The 19,961-nt window shown below is 35.0% G+C and overlaps 1 protein-coding gene across 2 annotated transcripts in view; it reads right to left on the bottom strand.

The window, feature by feature from the left end:
* Window positions 1-19,961, bottom strand: part of OGFRL1 (opioid growth factor receptor like 1) — a 37,012-nt gene that overhangs the window by 3,191 nt on the left and 13,860 nt on the right. The window contains exon 7 of one of the 2 annotated variants that reach the window (XM_044673801.1): window positions 9,380-10,089. In XM_044673801.1, coding sequence (XP_044529736.1) covers window positions 9,380-10,089 — 710 coding nt within the window. Of the gene's footprint in view, window positions 1-9,320; window positions 10,090-19,961 lie in introns of those variants that run through there. The other variant, XM_044673800.1, reaches the window with a different exon arrangement.

The following is a 19,961-nucleotide window of genomic DNA, read 5'->3' as shown; positions in this document are numbered from 1 at the left end:
TGGCTCTAGTATAAATATCTCTTATGGTTCCCCTGTGCCCAATTTCTCCAACCTTTTTGTTGGATTTTCCCACTTTTCTTATATCACTTATCCAAAAAGCTCAAATAATTACAAATAATGCCAATTCTGAGACATATTTTCAAATTCTAATTTATTTGATTTTACCAACTTGCCCTTGCTTATCTCCTTCTCTAATCTCTTCTCTTATTTAATCTCAGGTGCATAGAATCAGTCATTTCAATCATCTATAACCAAAATGCTTTAAAATACACTGTCCCTACTAAAAATAAGACTGATAGCTATCCCTTAATTATAAAGAATATGCCCATACGGTAATACTTCAATTACTGCCATATTACTGAATAATGCACATTAAGAATAAAATGGATTTTTAAAAAATACTTTTTTCTCATAGAAAAATCAATCGACTAAATGGAGTGTTCTCAAGGAGTAATTTCAATCTGATCAAATTAATTTGACATAACCTTCTGATCACTCATCACTAGCCTTTTGTAATGACTTCTTCAGTTAATCGAATCCAACAATCATTTCGAAGTACTTTCTATGAAGAAGGCACCATTAGGCTTTATCAATACAAAGGCAAAATTTTTAAGTCCTTGCCCCTAAACAATTTACATTCTTCCTGAATCCTGTTCTAGTAATCCTATGCATCAATTATGGATCCATTGATTTAAGTATTCCTTCGATAAATACTAAGTGTCCATGTACATAGTACACTGTGCCATTCATTGAAGGCTCTGTTCTAGGTCCTGTGATGCACATGTATGCAAACGCACATATATACACACATTCTCATCAATCATGACCACAGCTTCCAAATCATGCAAGAGAAATAAAATGTACAAGAGAATAACTTTGATTATTCCAATCAGCTCTCTAAACTGCCCTGGATTTCCCACAAAGCCTCACTGGAATAATAGGTTGTGCACTTGAGGCATATCATAGATTTGTTTTATAAAAAGTATGCTAAATTTTTCCTATATTTCTCCCTACCTAACTCTGCATTTATGGTGCTAGTTTTTGTTTTTATTGTTAAAATAGGAACTAATCTTGTGATTTCATTAGTCTAGGGCAATGATGGGCAAACTACAGCCCACAGTCCAGATGCAGCCCCCTGAAATGTTCTATCCAGCCACCCGACATTATTCCTAATCTGACGAATACGAGTAGGATAAAATACAATGAAATTTCGAAAGAGTTGCCTTAGAAACAGACTGACAGATGAACATTTCCTTTCCTTTGGCCCCATCTTTAAAAAGTTTGCTCATCACTGGTCTAGGGAATTCCCAGGAAAGGATATTCCCTCTAACACATGTACAATTTCATGGACAAATGAAAACAAGGATGATCATGTGGCAGGCACAGGAAAAATAGTCAACCATGTATTCTAGCTCTTCGAAAAATATGTTTAATCATGCAAAAATCAACATAATGTTCTCTAATACCATGCTAAAATGTTGCTGCTAAATTGAAAAGGCTTTATTATTATAATAATTATTATTACAGGATATTGTTTTGGGCAGTTATTAAAAATATTTACTTAAATGGAACTCCAAATATATTATTTTAGAAACAATATTTTAAAATCTAGCAAAAAGCAACAGAAACTATTGCTCTTTATACATTGTTGGCATAACACTGCCATACAGTTACAGGATTATAAAATAAGCATTTTATAGTACCATACAGATCCAGAAACTGGTTACAACTTCTACCACTTACATATGGTATTGGTGCTAACAAACATGCATGGCATTCTGTAATTTTATGCTGCAAGAGAATACAGAGTACAGAGCAGGCCCATCAATCATGACACATTTGCCACTGCAAAATGAAAATGTGTGCATTTAAAAAAATAATTACACCACCATTTTTTTCTGAAATACAGGAAATTATAAGATATACAACTTGAAATTGTAAATTGATTTTAACCTGCCATTTATATCACTTAGGGAATACCCTTTTTGAAATCAGTTGAAGGGTATAAGTAATTCATCCTCATTTACACTCTGAATTTTGATAGTAAACAGAAGTTATGATCTGCCTATTTTATATGTATTCGATTTCACAGAAATATGGAGAATAATTATTTTGTGTCTGACTAATGTGCCCTCTAAATAAGCATTTGCTTAGGAGAACAAGTATTAGGGCTAGAAGTCTTATTGGTAATCTCGTTCAATTCTCTCTTTTTACCAACTGAGGTCCAGAGAGGTTAAGAGATTTACTCAAGGTCACAAGGTATTATGTGACAGATACAGGATATGAATCCAAAACCAGTATTCTACTGTGAGACTCTCAATTCTTCCTCTTCTCTGTAGCCAGCCTTCTCTACAGAAATTTGTGTTCATGTCTAAGACAGTTTGTTGGCAAAGGAAAGGAGAAGTGAAACTGGTTACCTAAAAGCAGTAAGCTGGGGAGATGGCGATTGGGGGAGTTTCAATATAAATTTCCATTTCCATAATTTTCTAGACTAATCTCACCACAGTTGGTAGCATCTTGGCTTAAGGAATATTATTCATGAACTGTGCCCTGGATGAAGATTTTCTAGATTATCCTCTTCTAGTTCTAACAAATGGCATCAATTGCCTCCAAGAACATGGTTGGTTATGATGGTTTCATATGTTCCTCTATTAGGATTGTTTCTGTTCCTTAGAGAACCAGAGAATCTCAGACTGGGAAAAAAACAAAACACTGAAGCCATCTACCCCAAATAATTTCAGGTTCTAGAAACCCTCTGCAAATATACAACAATTGGTCATTCAGACTTTACTAGGAGGGAAAACCTTTCCAGAGGGAAAACCCCTTTTTCCACTCAACTTTTGGATACTTCTCATTGTTATAAAGTTGTCTTTTTTTTAAATATCAAGCATATCTCTACCTCTCTGCAACTTTCACTCATCATTCTTATTCCAATCTTCTAAGACCAAGTGAAACAAATCTATAATCTCTTTTCCATATCTCAACCTTTCAAATACTTAAATAATTGCTACCACTTCTCCAATTCCTAGCACCACTCACACACCAGCAAGTCTTTTCCTTTCCAGGGCCAGCATCTCAGCAGGGATTCTTAATTTGGGGTCTGTGGGTAGTTTTTAGGTGGAGTGTATGAATTTAGACTATTTTTTAAAATCTCTATTTTCATTAGCCTCCAATTAAACTTTGGCATTTTCTTCACTATTTTTTTCTGAGACTGGATGCACAGGCTACACCAGACTGACAAAGGTACCTGTGAGATGCACATAAAAAGATTAAGAACATGAAAACTCTTAGAGAACAAAAGATCTGGATATGCATCTCAGTTTTCATGCTTTCTAGCTCTCTGGGAAAATCATTCAACTTCTATGGACCTCAGGTCCTTGATGAAGATAATCATATTGCTTACCTTATAGGACTGATGTGTGGAAAGTATATTACAAACCTTGAAAGTTCTATCTAAATGTGAATTAATGTTTCAATATTTAGTGGTTTTCTTTCTCCTCTCCTCCCCATTAGACAGTAAATTATGTAAGTACCCAATAAATCCCAAATGACTAATTCAGCCCACTCTGGAAAAACTGGAAGATTTCCTGGAACTAGAAGCTTATAAATGTAGCAGTTTTCTTAAGGCCTTGCAAACCATCTTCTTTGTATAAATACTACCCCTATCATAATTTTAAGAATGAATATGTAGTGAATAAATCTCAAGGTTTAAGTATATTCTATAAAGCACTTCAATTAAATGTTGAGAACTCATGGCATTTGCATCCTTTTGCACTTCCACCTTATTTTTTAAAACATGCTGAATCCTTTTACTGAATTTTTTTAACTGTGATAGGACTGCTAAAATAACTTCTGACTCAGAAACAAAAGATACAGTTTTATAAGGCAATCTATTTCCCAGAGAACAATTATTTACATGCAGTTTTAATTTGTATAGCAAGAGTCAAGTTGATCTCAGTGTACTACACAATGAAAAGATGGTGACCAGCTGCTTATCATATATATGGTATAAGAAGAGGCATTCATTTCACTGTTGAGCCAAAGCCATTTTGTCTTATGAAATGTATATAAGAAATCTGCAGTTTTAATAAGGTGACTTTAATTTACGAATGCACACATTTTCAGCATCTTGTACATATGATTCCTTACCCAAAAAAGAGAGAAGTCAACAAGCCAGAAAGAAAGCAGAGATATTATTATTTCTTTTATTAGTAGTATCATCATTATTTTGGGAAGCAGGACTCAATCATGCAGTCATAATTTGTCAAAGCAGTTATGAAAGTAGTTTTTAGATGCCTCTAACAATTTCTTAGAGTCGAACTTCTAACATGTTAGTCAAAAAGCCTTTCCTTTCCTGCCTCTTTGTACCATTTACATCAGCAGGTACAAGATGTGAGATTTCATATTTATCTAACACAGGTGCTGAAAACTAAACATAAATATTAATTAATAGAAAGCAAAAATAGTTTTAACACACTAAATAGTTTATGCTTTTTATTCCAAACACTTCCCCCAAAACAATATATTTATTTAACTTTATGGAAAATACACTCAATTTCCCTTTCCCTCTTTGGATGAATACAACTCTCACCAAGAGGCCATTTCTCCAAAAGAAAAAAAAGGAAGAGTAACTTGCATGGAAACCAATTTCATTCATGATATTAAATATTATAAATTTGATATCATGATTTGGTTTCTTATAATATTTTTATAAAGGAATTAAAGTGTCAGCTTCTTAATGAAAACTGCTTACACTATGTAAGGCACATCTGGAAACCTCTAGGAATACTTATTTATAAGCAAATCATTACTAGTTTCAATCCTATGTGATTGAATATTCCTGTACACATTTTGCTGAATTATAGGTGGGATATTCACAATTGGGAAAGAGCAGGCCAACAAAAACTCATTGTCACCCTAGAAATTACCCACACAAAATCAGTTAGTGCAATAAGCAGTATAGAACTATACGTTGAAAGAAGAATGAGTAAATAGACATACGCTCCCTTATTTTTTGGTTCCCAGATTTTTCATGTTTCACTGACAGTCATCTTTCTCTACAACTACAACTATAATCTGAAGCAATATTAGTCACCCTGGTCTTAATGCGCTTCCAAGGAGGCATTCTAGATCTATCTCCTTGGCTAAACTTTAAATACTACTGTCTATGACTTCCCCTGTCATGGAATTTAGATCCTGCTCTGGTAGAAGAAGATAGAGTAATAATTTCAACCTGGACATTGTTTAATGACTGTATCTATTGTCAAATATGGTGAAGTGTTATTTCTAGAACCAAGTAGGGTCTTCCTCCTAAGAGAGGAAAGATGCCTAATTACATTGCTGCAGGTGCAATCAACAACAAAGATAAAGGAAGACAGAATGAGACATACTGTCCTTTCTTTCCAAAGTGGGAAGAAATACTTGAAACATGTTTTAAAATGGGATGTCTTTTTGCTAGATTTAGTATATTGTGGATTAAATAAGTCCATTATCACAACATTTTAACTTGGGAAATCTGAATTTTAAAGAAACTCTTGCACTAAATTTAAATTGTCTTTATCAATGAAGATTTTACTTACCAAATATATTTAAGCAACACATACATAATACGCTACACTTAATTTTTATTCCCATTCACCTCTCAAAAAAAATCAGACTGCTGTTCAGAAAAGAACTTAAAGAAAAACACATTTTTTCTCTACAAAATCTGAACCGATGGTGACTAATATTTGGAAGCTGACAGCCTCCCTGCTTGGCAAAAAAGATTGGTTAGAACCTCCCTAATGATTGTGCTAGACTATGGTCACAGGGTTTTATTTTCTTCCATAGACTCAAAGAAAGGTGCCCTCAAAACATGAATTGAAAAGAGAGTTAAACAAGTACTTTTTTGAAGTGTGTAATTCACTTGATTAAGAGAAAACTGACATTTCCACTTAAATCTCTAATTGAATTCCTTGGAGCTTTTTCATGGGAACAATCACCAAAATTGTATGGTGAGTGGCAGAATTGTTTAATGGTATAAATTTTTTTCATTCCTAGTACAAAAAAAAGTAAAATGGCAAATTATCACAAACATCCTAGAATAATCCATGCAGAATTACATCTATTTGCCACAAAATACAAGTTAACATTATATCAGTATCCGACTGCATATCCATGTAGCCTCAGGTACAGGATAAGGACTATATATCACAAAGGCTCAGTATTGTTCCTGGCACTTTATACATGCTTCTCTGCATTTTTTTGGTAAGAATAGCTTTTCAATATGCCTTAGTAACCACAATAGGTGTGTGTGTGTGTGTGTGTGTGTGTGTGTGTGTGTGTGTGTGTGTGTGTGTGTGTATTTTAATACAAGATGACAAAACCAGACCTGCAGGGCTGATTCCAGTTTCAAATACATAGAAATTCATTTCTGCATACTTTATAAAACAAGCTACTAAATTCACAAAGTATTCTTGGTAGAAAAACAAATGCAAGATATTTGGCACTTTGTGCGGCTGCAAGAAGGATTATATTTTCTTACTAACTTTTATTCTATTCTCAAAAACCCTCACTTACCTTAATTACATGTTTCAAAAAGCCCCTAGTATAAGGAAGACCAGAATCCATGTGGAAGAAAGTCAGTTTTCTCTGAAGGACTATGTATTAGAAAATTTCATGAAACTAGACAATATCATATACAAGAAAAGGAACTCTTAATTAGAAAAATATTTTTAAAGAGTAATGGACAGCGCTGGACTTGGAATCAGGAGAGACTTGGGCCTGAATCCTGCCTGATATTTTCTACCTGTGTGACTATGGACAAGCCATTTACTGTCTTGGAGCTTCATTTTCCTCATCTGTAAAATGGGAATAATCATACCTGTAGTTATCTAATTCACTAAGTTGTCATTGGGACCAAATATACGTAAAGCGCCATAGAAATGTTAGCTATTATTATATTAGTGGACAGTCTAGAGTTTGTTGCCACTTCAATGAGTTATGATATGATAGAATTATTAAATAAAAGTGTATAGTCTATTATAAGTTATAATTTAATTATTTTACTCTGATTTACTAATATTATATATTTGCTGAATATTCTGAGGACATAGCTATGAACACTGAGTACAGAAACACATGTCCAAAATGCAAAGGTACTTTTGACGGTTGAATAAATCATATCTATTATTTTTAATAAACTTGAAGATGTTTCCTCAATACTGTCCTTGTCTTAACTAGCATCAGATATGGAAGCCTCTCCTTTCCCCCAACTCACATCAAACAGCATTTATGAGGTACCCACAAAGGCATGGTGCTATGCTGGGCACCACATGTTATTCTACATGTTTCCTGCATAGAATCAAGAAAGGGATATGTAAAAGGTCAATATAACCATAGAACATATTGCATAAAATAAGAGAAAAGCAAAAATAGGCACTTTACAAAATTTAAATTAATAAAAATGGTCAAAATAATACTCATCATGACATAAAAGAACTTTCACATTCATATTTTAGAAAATGATGACATCATTTCTTGATGATACCTATTGACATGGGATTCCATTTTGTGTAAAAAGTCACAATTGAACTTCAAAAAAGTAAATGTTGTAGCAACATCAAACATATCTTTGATGACTAATTAAACTTAGAAGTTGGGTGGGGTAGGAAAGCAATGGCAGGCTGCTTTCCAAGACCCCCAAAATATAACACAAAGAAGGTGAATTAACAGAAATATCTGGAGAAGAAGCAATGGAATTCAAACTAGTACATATTAAAGCATTTTTCTGAATTTATAATTTTTAAAATACCCCTAGCCTAAAAAAAATTAAGCAAAATAAAGAAAACAACTTCTTCCCAAAAGAAGTAAATAAAACAAAAATGTTGTGCCCATTGATAAGAGTAAGTTCAAGGTGCATGCCTTAAGATTTTACTAAAGTGATGATTCCCCCTTTTCTATTCACAATTTCCATAAATAATCCAATTAAACTCAAGTCATACAGATGTTTGAAAGTTAAGGTGTGTATATTAAACCTCCATTATAGCCTACTTCATTGACTTCCTACGGTGTTGGGGGTTATCTATAGATATTCAAAAGCTATGAGAGTATAGTTCAATCTCTGGCAGAACCTTGAAGGCAAGCTTGAAGGCTTCAAATATGGCCATGGGTGACTGAATATGTGTTACCTAAGAATAAGTCTAAGTTTGGAGAGGTTTACCACCAAAATGTTGGCCCATCATGATTTTTTTTTCATCATCTACAGCAACTCATATAAATATTTACTATGGTTTGTAGTCAGTATTGATGGCATAAATGTCTTCCCAGATGAAATTTTGGGTAGTTCAGTGTCCTGCATTCTATCTATATTCAAACCAAGTGTAATGAATTTCAACATTTTTTTTCCAAGTTCAAAGCTTAACATATTAAGAGAGGGGAATCACATGGTCCTTTATCTTTAGATAGAGGACCACATCAATGTATCGATCTTATAAGGCACCTTATAGAGATATCTGTGTTTATACTGTTAAATGCCTTGCAAGGGAGAGCAGATTTCATGCCTGTTCTAAGTATTTAAAAATAAAAACTCCCCATTTTTCAATCCTCATATCTTTAGCTTTTCTATAAATACATAATTATCTGAAAGACACAGGATCAACACCTAAAAGCTTATACAACGTACTCAGAAATCTTGTTTCTCTGTGTCTATGGAATCAAAATTCATATTAAGTGCTTAGCTCAGGAAAACATAGCTATGATTTGTTTTAAGGGAAAATCTACAAAATTTAAAGTTATGCTCCAGCCAACATTCTATTTCAAATTCAAGCTGAAGGTCAGCATAATCCTTTATATGGGAAGTTCTTAATGCTGCCTGGCAACTTATCTTATCAATTTATAAAGATTTTAAAAGTGGGCTTAGGCATATTATAGTGACTAAACCAAGAATATCCTTTTCATTTTGAAGATTTTCAAAATAATCTTTTTTTAGGTACTCCCCAAAACCCAAATTGACTTTTTTCTTACTTTTCTTACTTTCTTTTAAGGAAACTAAGTAAGGGATGAAGCAGTGTAACACAACAGAACAGAACTGTTTTGTTTTTCCCTGTATAGAATGCAATCTATCCTAAAAGGATACTATTTCTAGGTCAAACACAGATAGTTGTTTCAAGGTACCAAGTATGTTATTTTAAAGCTATTATAAACTGTATACAAAACTGAATTTGAAAACTCAGAGCCTAAAAGCATTATCCAATGCATCTTGTCTTAAGACTTCCAAAATGAAAACAACAACAAAAATTGTTTAACAATAGGAGTCACAATCAGATGTCTAGGTCCCAATTTTAGGATTTGACCTCATCTTTGTTCTTTGGGATGGGCTCTACAATAGTTTTTTCCTTACCTAAACTGGTTTGTGTGTTTTCTGAACAGTTACTGGAACAGTTCTTGCTATCCTCATCAGAGGAACCTTTTCTTGTAACTACTGCATTTTCACAATCCAGGCTCTGACATTCACTGTCCTCACCTTTTTCAAGAGAAGCAGCACTCTCTTTTTTATCTAAGAAATTATTAATAGTTTTTTCTGGCTTAGAATTTGGACTTTCAGCACTGCTGTCCTTTTCACTATTTTTCAGCTTGGCAACTTCATTACCAGCCTCCATTGCAGGCCGATCTGCATTTTCTCCATTTTCTTTCAATTCTCCCTTATTTTCTTCAGTTGGTTTGCTACTTAAATGAACAGCTGTGGGGATATTCTTAGACTCCTTGGATTTTTTGTGCATAGAAGATTGAATATTGTGACCAGAGGCAGGAGATATAGAGATCTTGGCTGCTTTGTTTCCTTCAAGCTTTTGTTTTTTAATAGGCCCCCAAATAAAATGATCTGGAGGGGTGTAATGTTGTTGAGCAAACCGAAGGAGCTTCCTTCTTTCTCTTCGGTCTCTAATTGTATAAACAAAATATTCCAAAGCACTCTGCTTGATATTTGGAAGAGTATTCTCCACAAGAGCCTCTTGAAGAATAAATTTTACAAGAGGGGATTTAAAATGCTCATATCCAAGCTCACCAAGGCTTTTCAGAATCCGGGTAATTCTTAAGTAGTTGTGCTGGGACCTGAAAGAGATTATTAACATCAATCAGGGGGGAAAAGCAGATAGAAAAAAGAATAGGAAACTGAAACTGTTAGAAAAGTTTTATGAACAAAGAAGTGAAATGTCATATTACCTTTATATAGAATAGAATCCTGGAAGGGAATAATAAATCAGGACCTTTAATTTAGACTAATATAAGAAGCAGCATAGTGCAGTGGTTAATGACTGTCCATGAAGGCACCCTCTGACACATACTAGTTAAGTGACCTTGGGTAGGTTACTTAACCTCTCAATGCTCAGGGCAACTTTCTGAGCCTTTAAAGTGGCAGAGGTGCTGACTTGCATTGATGGAGTTTCCTCACCAGGAAGTTCCCTCTCCCCATTCCTACAAAGCATAAAGGTCATAGATTTGGAGGTGGAAGAGACTTCAAAGATAATTGTTTTCAGTGCGTTTATTGAGGAGACACTACTCTGATGCCCAGAGAATTTGTGATCTGTCCAAGGTCACACAGTATTTGAGTGGCAGAGTATGATTGAAACCTAGGACCTCTGACTCCAGAGCCAGCATTCTTTCCCCTTTAACATTCTACAAAGCTTTGAAGTCAAAATACATCTGCTGATTTGTGTAAAAAATCAAACATGTCTCTGTAATGCAAACACATTCTTTGTTTAATGTTTTCTATTAGAAAAAAACATACAGAATGAGAATTATTCCCAGTGATGTTAGAAGAATTAATATTTGTTTATTAAGTACTCTGAGAATCAATAGTAGAACTAACCACTTAATTGTAAAACCACTACTGTTTTTGTAATTGTGATTTGTATAAGCATAACAAGGGCTGACACAGCTGAATGCTGCCAGCTGCAGTTTGGAGTTGATCAGCAAAATCAGCAGAATTAAGCAATTGGAAAAGAATGAAGGGGGGAAATCACTTTACCTCACTTTGTGAGCAATTCTAACTGGTTAGCAAAGAAAACAATTAGGAAGAAAAAAGGACCACCTTATTTGCATTTGCTGCAAATCAAATGACCTTAATATTTTCTTCTATTCCATGCTATTCTTTCCAGCTTTTTCCAAAGAATAGTGATCACCACTATTTGTCACATCCCAAAGACTGTTCCCATTTCAAAACCTAATACTTCTCTTTTTTTTTGTAGCAAAGTTTCTTTATCAAAGTATACACATCCTTCAGTCTGTTTTTAAATACCTTAGCATACTTCTTCCAGGTTCCCAAACTCTTTCTATGTCATTTATGTTCTACCTCACCAATTCAACTCAAGCCCTACAGGTTATTCCTAATGGCTTTTACCCTAAAAATGTTTTCCAACTGCTTAAATCAGTGCTTCTACACACAACTATGTTCAGGAGAACCCTAGCATTCCACTTGAAATGAATAAAGGTTCTCAAAGATTGATTCTGTTGAACAATCTAGATAGAAGCATCCCTCCTATGAATTTCACAAATCAAGTCAAGTCAGGTCAACTAGCATTTACTAATTGCCTACCATGGGCCAAGTAAGTACAAGGAATAAAAAAAAAGTAAAAACAATCCCTGCCCTCAAAGACTGTGTAATCTAATAGGGAGAGAACATGCAAACAGTTATGTACAAACAAGATTTATAGAGGATGGCCTAAAGTAATACCAGAGTGTGTTAGGGGAGATACTAGCATTCAGGACCAGGAAACACTTCTTACAAAAGGTGGTATTTCAACTGAGAATTGTAGGAAGTCAGGAGGTAGAAATGAGCAGGGAGCACATTCTAGGCAAAGGAGACAGCTAGTGGAAATGTAGAGCTGGGAGATGTATTGTTTAATTCAAAGAACAGCAAGGAGACCAATGCTACTGGATTGTAAATACAGGGAGGGGAGCAAGATATAAGAAGGCTCGGACTCCTATGTCTCCAGGGAGACTATTCTAAGCCTTCCGTCTTTTTCTCCCTCTCCCCCACTCCAGCTACATTTTTAACTCCTGCTTCAGTTCCAAAGAGATCAATGTCAAGATGATCAAGAGAAGCCTTTTTTCTAACAACTATGAGCTACTTAACATAGCTCAGACCTACAAATGGGAAAGGGGTAGGCAGTTAGATGAATGTTATAACTCATGAAGAAAGATAATGGAAAACAATAGTGACTCTTCTAAGTTTCATTTCACTATGAGTACAGAATTTCAGCATTAGTAAAAATCAAGGTGTGGGGTGTGGAGAGAGTATTCTGTAAATAATAAAATTCTTCTATATTTAAAAATAAACACATTAAACCTTAAACAGATTTGGCTCTCAAGACTACAGCTGATGTCCCCAATTCTGTCCAAGAGGATGTCAAAGTTTTTTTTTTGTTTTCTTTTTAACAAAGAAATAAGTAGATGTGAATGAATTTTTTGTTGGGCATTCTGCCAGTTACTTTATAATTGTACATTTTCCAATATTTTTCTAATAGTGGGTGTATAAAATTTCCCTCACCACTACTAAGTTAAAAGTCTATCATCCTTTCCTGCCTTCCATGTTTGCAAAACCAGTGACAATTATACAGCCTTTGATTTAAATGCATCTGGTTTAATTCATTGAAAGGCAAATAGAATTTACTTCCAAAAGAAGTTCAACATAGGCAACCACTTACAAATGGTTATTGCTTATTAGTAAAATATAAGCTCTATGTGAGTAGGAAGAGTTTTGATATTTGTCTTTGTCTCCTTGGTGCATATTTCTTTGTCTAATGAATCCTTGATAAATTAAATTAAAGTGATGTTAATAATGGCAAATCACTGGGACTTTGAGGAATGAATCAAATAAAGCATTTTTCCTAAAACTGAAGTTCAGATGTGTAATGCAAAGATGCAACAGAAGCTTTTACCCTTGCAAAAGTCAACTGAAAACTTTTGGCAGTTAGAAGCCTTAGAATCCTGACAGAAGGCAGTTGGAACCTGAGGCTTGAAGAGAGCGGAAGGTCCAACTGAAGCTCTGCTTTTGGGTTTTGGCTTTGCTTTTGGCCTGTGCTTTTGTCTCTGGACAGTTTGAAGCTAGCTAATTTCTCTGGACCTCTCCCTGACCTTCTCCTTGTTACCTTTCCTGTATTTTCCCGTGGGCTTTGGGAGGAAGGGTGGATTTTGGGGTTCTAGTGATTAGACTTTGTGGGTTTAGTTTCCCTATAGGCAAGTAGGACATCCTTGAATCAAACTACCCCTTATTTTATTGATTTAGAATACACTTTATTTTGAAAGCAGCCAAATCTTTCCTGGCTGGGAGAGCAGGCTCTCAGTCTAACCCACTCCTGTGACCCTCCCCCATCTTGAGTTTCTCCCCAAAGGCTGTCAGAAAACCCTAAACTCTTCTCTCCTTCTGACTAACCCTGAATAATAATAAATCCCCTTGTTACCTACTCAGATCCTCTGGTGAATCATTGTGTTGAAGATTAGGCAAGGGTTGAAGAGGGAAGAAATTATTTTCTTTTATTTTCTGAGGGAACTGGAGGCATTCATCTTAGGAGGAAGTCCTTACCCAAGACTTCTTCCTGAATTCATCAGTTTCACTGAAAGGGAGGAGCCCTATGACTCCTCCCTAGAGGGACTTGAGAAACTGACAAGAAAAACCCTCAAGGCAGATTTAAACCATTTCTGACTGGCCCAACTCCTTGTGTCTAAGGAGATACTTTTCCTGACTGGAAGGACTCAGCCTATTCCCCCCAGTATCCTCTGTCTCTAGCCTGAGTGTCTAGCCTGTTTCAGCTGTTTCTCCTGAATACCCCACCTATTCCCTTACCATCCAATTTACCACCTTGTCCATTCCTTCCCTAAACTCAGCCATCCTTTTCATTCCTCTACCATATCACCTCATTCACCTTCTACCCACCCTTATAACCAAGGATTAAGAGAGCACACCAACTTTATTGACAACAGATGGTATGAGGTTTTGTAGTCTGCATAAGTAGAATGGAATCTCACCTTCAGTGGGATTAAGGATAGATTATCATTTGAATATAATATTTAAGCAAAGTTACCTTCTTGACTACACTTTCTGGGTAAAAGTGAAGAAAATACTTCTATAACTTGGTTATTGGTTACATATTTGTTCTCCTACTCCTTAGGTGTTAAGTCAAAATTTAGTGCCAATATAGGAAAAGATGTGATAGAAAGAGGACAAAAATGATTTTCAAGCTGAGGCTGGCTCTCTAGGACCATAATAGTTTGGATTTAGATCTATAAGAATCCTTAGAGTCATCTTAGATGAGAAAACTGATTATCAGAGAAGTTGAATCATTAAATGATGCTAAGTTATTAGGATCATAAAACTGGGGCTAGAAGCTTCTTCAGACAGTGTTTACTCTAATCCCTTGCTGGAAGCTTCTTCAGAAACTATCTGCTCTAATCCTTTCATTTTACAGAGGAGGAAATAGGTCATGACATGTCCAAGAGTAATGGATCTAGAATTAGAACCTATTTAAAATCTAAAATCTAGAACCTATTTAAAATCTTTCCCCACTGTACAATAGTGACTAATCTCCTAGACCAGTGAAGGGTAAACTTTTTAAAGAGGGGGCCAAAGGAAAGGAAATGCTCATCTGTCAGTCTGTTTCTAAGGCAACTCTTTTGAAGTTTCATTGTACTGTATCCTACTCATTGTATTTGTCAGATTAGGAATAATGTTGTACAGCCAGATAGAACATTTCAGGGGGCTGCATCTGGCCTGTGGGCAGTAGTTTGCCCATCAATGTCCTAGATTATTCGCCACCCCTCTTACTTAAATATTTCAATCCTTGTAAGTTCCTCATCTGGAACATTGTGACCTCTTTATTTTGTGAGTGGTAATAACCAAAATTAATTACCATTTGGCAGTCCTCCTAATGATGTCTTTGCAAGTTTACCCAGGCTGATCTTTGAATAACAGACATATAATTCATACTTCTCATTTTTCCATTTTAATAGGACTTGTACTTTCCAAGCAAACTTTTATAAACCAACATTTCATATGATGATACATGACAATAGCACTTGAGTAAAGACCTTTTATATAGGAATAATGATATCAAGCTCTGTCATGTGGGTATGATGTTACCTACTCTAACTTTCTCCCAAAGCTTTCAAAGCACCTGTGTTCAAATCTTGCCTCTTATACTATCTGTATAACCATGTAGACTAAAGAGGTTGGAATAGATTTCTCTAAAGACTCTTCTAGTTCTACATCTAAGATTCTAATTGTTGATATTTATAGTGTTACAAGACTTAAAAAACACTGTTCCATTTGATATTCAAAACAACCCTCAGAGTCAGGTACCACAACTATTATTACCTCTATTTTACCAATGGGGAAAGCAAAGTTCAGAAAGATAGGTGATTTACATATGGCAGTATTTACTAAAGCTGTTCAGGAATTTAAACCTTCCCTCTTGCTTAGGTCAGTTCTTATTACAAATCTACAATTTGTTCCAAATCTAGCACCTGTATATCACGTTATTTCTTAGGTAAGTATGACAGAGTAAAGGGGAAATCCAAGCAAAAGTTTTCTTGGAGCATCTGAAGAGAAAACAACTTCAGTTTGAGCAATGGAAGGCCAAACTCCAATAATGGCCAAGTGAGTGGAGAAAAGAGTTTGAATATGAGACACATTATACAGTAAAATTACAGGAACTGGCAAGTGATTGCATACAGAGCATGAGGCTGAAGGATGAGTCAAAGATGACTCTAAAGGTTCATACCTGATGATATAGAACAGGAATGCCATCAGTGAAATTAGGGAAGTTTTGGGGGGAGAGAGTGAGGCAGGAAATAGATAATTCAGTTTGGAACAGGTTCAGTTTAAGATACCAATGAGACATCCAAGTAAAAATATCAAGCAGGCAGTTAGAAATGTGGGATTGGAGTTCAATAAAGAAATGAATGTGACATGCATAGATTTGAAAGCCATTTACATGGTACTATGTCACAAGAGTTGTTGAGAAGGCCAGGGTGAGAGTCTTTAAAGACATTCTCTCTTAGGGGGCAAAAGATGGATATGTTAGAAAAACAAGGAAGAAGAGGAGGGGGCTGGTCAACAGTATCAAATTTTAAAAGGTCAAAAAGGATAAGAATAAAGAAAAGACCATTCAATTTAGCCATTAAACAATTACCAGTAGCCTCTATGGAAGCAGCTTGAGTAGAAGCCAGACTGCAAAGAGTTGAGGAGTGAATGAGTGATGGGGAAAAAGAGGCAGACACCACATGCAATTCTTTCAGGAAGCTTACAAGGAAGATGAAGAATGAAGATTAACATAAGACAATAGCTTGAGGGGATGGCAAAGTCAAGTGAAGGTTTGTTTTTTTAATCTAATATTACTGTATTATCATTTTAAGAATGGGAAAAATGTTGGGTTTAGATATAGATAGCAGGGAAGAATCCAGCAATTTAAGAGGCACTGATGAAAACAGAGAGAATGATATAATCAAGGGAGCAAGTGCATAAAGTAAATAGGCACTTTTGTGATCATGCTCCAATATATTGATTTGCTTTGGAAATAAGTACCTCTTAGACTGAAACAAAAGAGGACAGGATAGGTAAAATTATAAAGAACTTTGGAGGAGGAGGTAGAGGAGATGAAAATGTTAAACACAGATGGTTTGGGTTTAATCCATAGAAAAAGAGGTCATTTGCTGAAAACAAAGGGTATGGGAATGATTTTTGGAACATGAGAAAGAAAAAAATAGTTTAGAATGGTTATTGTGGGGGGCAACTGGGTGGCTCAGTGGATTGAAAGCCAATCCCAGAGATGGAAAGTCCTATGTTCAAATCTGGCCTCAGATACTTCCTAGCTGTGTGACCTGGGCAAGTCGCTTAACCCCCATTGCCTAGCCCTTACAACTCTTCCCAGTATCTTCTTTTTAACTTATAACCAATACATAATATTGATTCTAAGACAGAAGGTAAGGGTATAAAAGAAAGAGTGGTTATTGTGTGGAATATAGAAAAAGTCAATCAGACATGAATAAAATAATTACCACAGAGTAGTAAGGATTTAACCTATTTGGGACCAATTCAGCATTGTTTCATGACATCCTTTAAGAGTATTCTACTGCCAGCTAGTACTCAGAGTGACATTATGAAATATTTTTTTTACTTAAGATATATACCTTACTTCTTATAGGACTTGATATGATTTATAGAATAGAATACAATTTGAGATAAGGTATTTAAAGAGAAAACAGAACAAAGTAAATCTAACGGAAGCAGAGGGTATAGAAGTTTTCACACACCTAACTGAGCAGAATAAAACATTAGAACAATAAAATTAGCCCTAAATTTTCTCCCAGGTGAGTAAAAAATAACCAGAAAAAAACACTCAGTCACACTGAGTTTTGCTTTTTGACAATAGAAAGTATATGAATTATCTGAAGAGAGAAAATTTCTCTTTGAACTTAGCAGGAATTTATTATGTGGGCTCTTTTATCCTAGCATAAAGGACATTGAGCAAACAATATCTTAACTATGATTTATAAAAAAATTTTTTTCAACTAAATGACTTTCCTTCTATCCCTCTCCACAAAGGCAGAGAAATCATTCCTCACTTAATGACATTTCTAAAAGGGGCTCTTTGGTCCAGGTACTTTGCTTTTGGTCTAAGTATATAAGGAAAGGATCTAGATGAATAGATAATTAGCAGGTCTATTAGACTGTCTCTTTCAGATATCAGTTGTCTTAAATGAGCTCTGAACAAATGAAGAATCTCATTCAACTCACAGATTAACCAAAGTAGTTTCAAAGATTTAAAAATCTCCTCAAAATAATGAAATCAGGGAGGCTTTTTCTTGGATTGAATTAAATTGAATTGAGGCATGTCCCATTTTTACAAACCATATGTTTACCAGTTAAAATAATTAAGTCTATCAGTCAACAAGCATTTAGTGGGCACTTACTGTGTACCAGGCCCTGTGTTTGCCACAAAAGATACAAAGAAAATGGTAAAATACCTCCTGGACCAAATTCTAGTAAGATGGATAAATTAAGCATTTTTTAGGTAGGTAAATAAATGTATACACATCTAGATGGTGTTTACACAAATACATGTACACTACAAATGTATTTATAATGCACACACATCTCTAAATATGTATATGTATATATGTGTATATTTGTGTATGTGCTATATACATTTTTGTGTGTATACATACACATATATAACATCTATGTATACACATAAACTCATACATTCAAGATAAAGGTGGCAGAGGGTAGTGGATAGAGTGGTATATATCCAGGATACATTCAGGAAGATAAGGGTTCAGTTCCTGCCTCTGAACAAGTCACTTCTCCAATATTTTAAGCAACTCTATGACTATAAATGGCAGAGAAGATGCCAGTATAAAATGATAGTAGTTTTCTTGTCTGACTGTTCTTCATATCAGTGAAATCACAGGTTCAGAACCCATTCCTGACCTATACAAAATTATTGAAGGTCATTATTGAACAGAAAATACACTAGCAGCTAAGGGGACAGGAAAACCTTCATGTTGAAGGTAATGGTTAAATCTTAAAGGAAATTAAAGATTCTAAGTGTCAGATTGGAAGGAGGGAACATATAACAGCCATGAGCATAGCTAGGGTGAAGATACAGAGACAGAAATGGAATGTCAGAGGAATGACAACACTGAATCAGGTCTGAAAGTCCATTTATATCATGTCAATCTGTTGAGTCATCAGCTTAAACTTTGTTTTCAAAGTCCCGAAGCACCAAATGACCAATTCTCAATTACCCATGTGCTATTATTCATGTTTTAAATTAACTATAACAAGTATTTTAACAATAGCTGACTTCTCTCTGATGCCTAGGAAGCTTCTAAATTGCAACTTACTTAGATTAATTGGTATATTCACAGGGAATACAAAATCATATTTTTTCACATTAACCTCAACAGTCTAATTGGAGTTACAAATTAATGTCTAATAAAAATTAAACATTCCAAAAATAATCTTTATAGAGACAGATATTTATCATCTATTGTTTTAATTTAACTGATGTTATGCACCATTGATCTTTCCAAAGGCAGGAATAGTTTTTAAAACCCTTATCTTTAGTCTCAGAATCAATACTGTTCCAAGGCAGAAGAGCAATCAGGGTTAAGCAATGGGGGTTGTGACTTTCCCGGGGTCACACCACCAGGAAGTGTCTGAAGCCAGATTTTGAACAGGATCTCTGGTCTCTAGATCTGGCTCTCAATCCACTGAGCTACCTAGCTGCCCCCATGATATTGGCAGGGATAATTGAGAGTTTAACAAGTACACTTTCTTCTCTTAAAAATGTTCATATAAGACCTGATCTAACAAATAGCTAAAGCATATAATGCATACTCATCAGAACAGGAGTTCTGATGACAGGTAGAATCATTAGGGAGAGGGCATTAAACATCAAAGGTTCCATTCTTAAGCAATTTACATAATTCAAGAGCAGATTTCTTCACTCAATAGCATGGCATTTTCAGTGAAGTATTTAATATGCTTTGGGGGTAAGGTAGAAGATTCCTTTTTTCTGCATATTGTGACACAAGTCATTAAACTTTATTCAAAATGTCAGGAGACTTTCAGTATCCAAAATCTAAGACATGTGCATATACATGTGCATGCACACACCCGCACACACACACCAGCACACACTTTATGTATGGGATTTCCTTTTCTGTCTTGTATATTTATTTGGGTTGTTGATTATGGGTGAGGAAAAAAAGGAACAGTATATGAAAAAATCAAGAAATGACAACTGTCAGGGGAGCAAAGAAAAACTGTAAACTCAAAAGCTACTAAGGAACCGTGCCAGTATATTTTTTCAAAATGATTGCTTCATATACCAAGATGTGGTTATGAGGAAAATCCCACTGGAAGACTATCTTTTTAAAAGATTTTTTATGACACCCTTAATGCCATTTTAAATTGTTAG

This window comes from Gracilinanus agilis, chromosome 4, assembly GCF_016433145.1.
Source record: "Gracilinanus agilis isolate LMUSP501 chromosome 4, AgileGrace, whole genome shotgun sequence".
NCBI classification, from domain to species: domain Eukaryota; kingdom Metazoa; phylum Chordata; class Mammalia; order Didelphimorphia; family Didelphidae; genus Gracilinanus; species Gracilinanus agilis.
The sequence above is the reverse complement of the archived record's forward strand: the minus strand, read 5'-3'. Positions and strand labels throughout refer to the sequence as shown.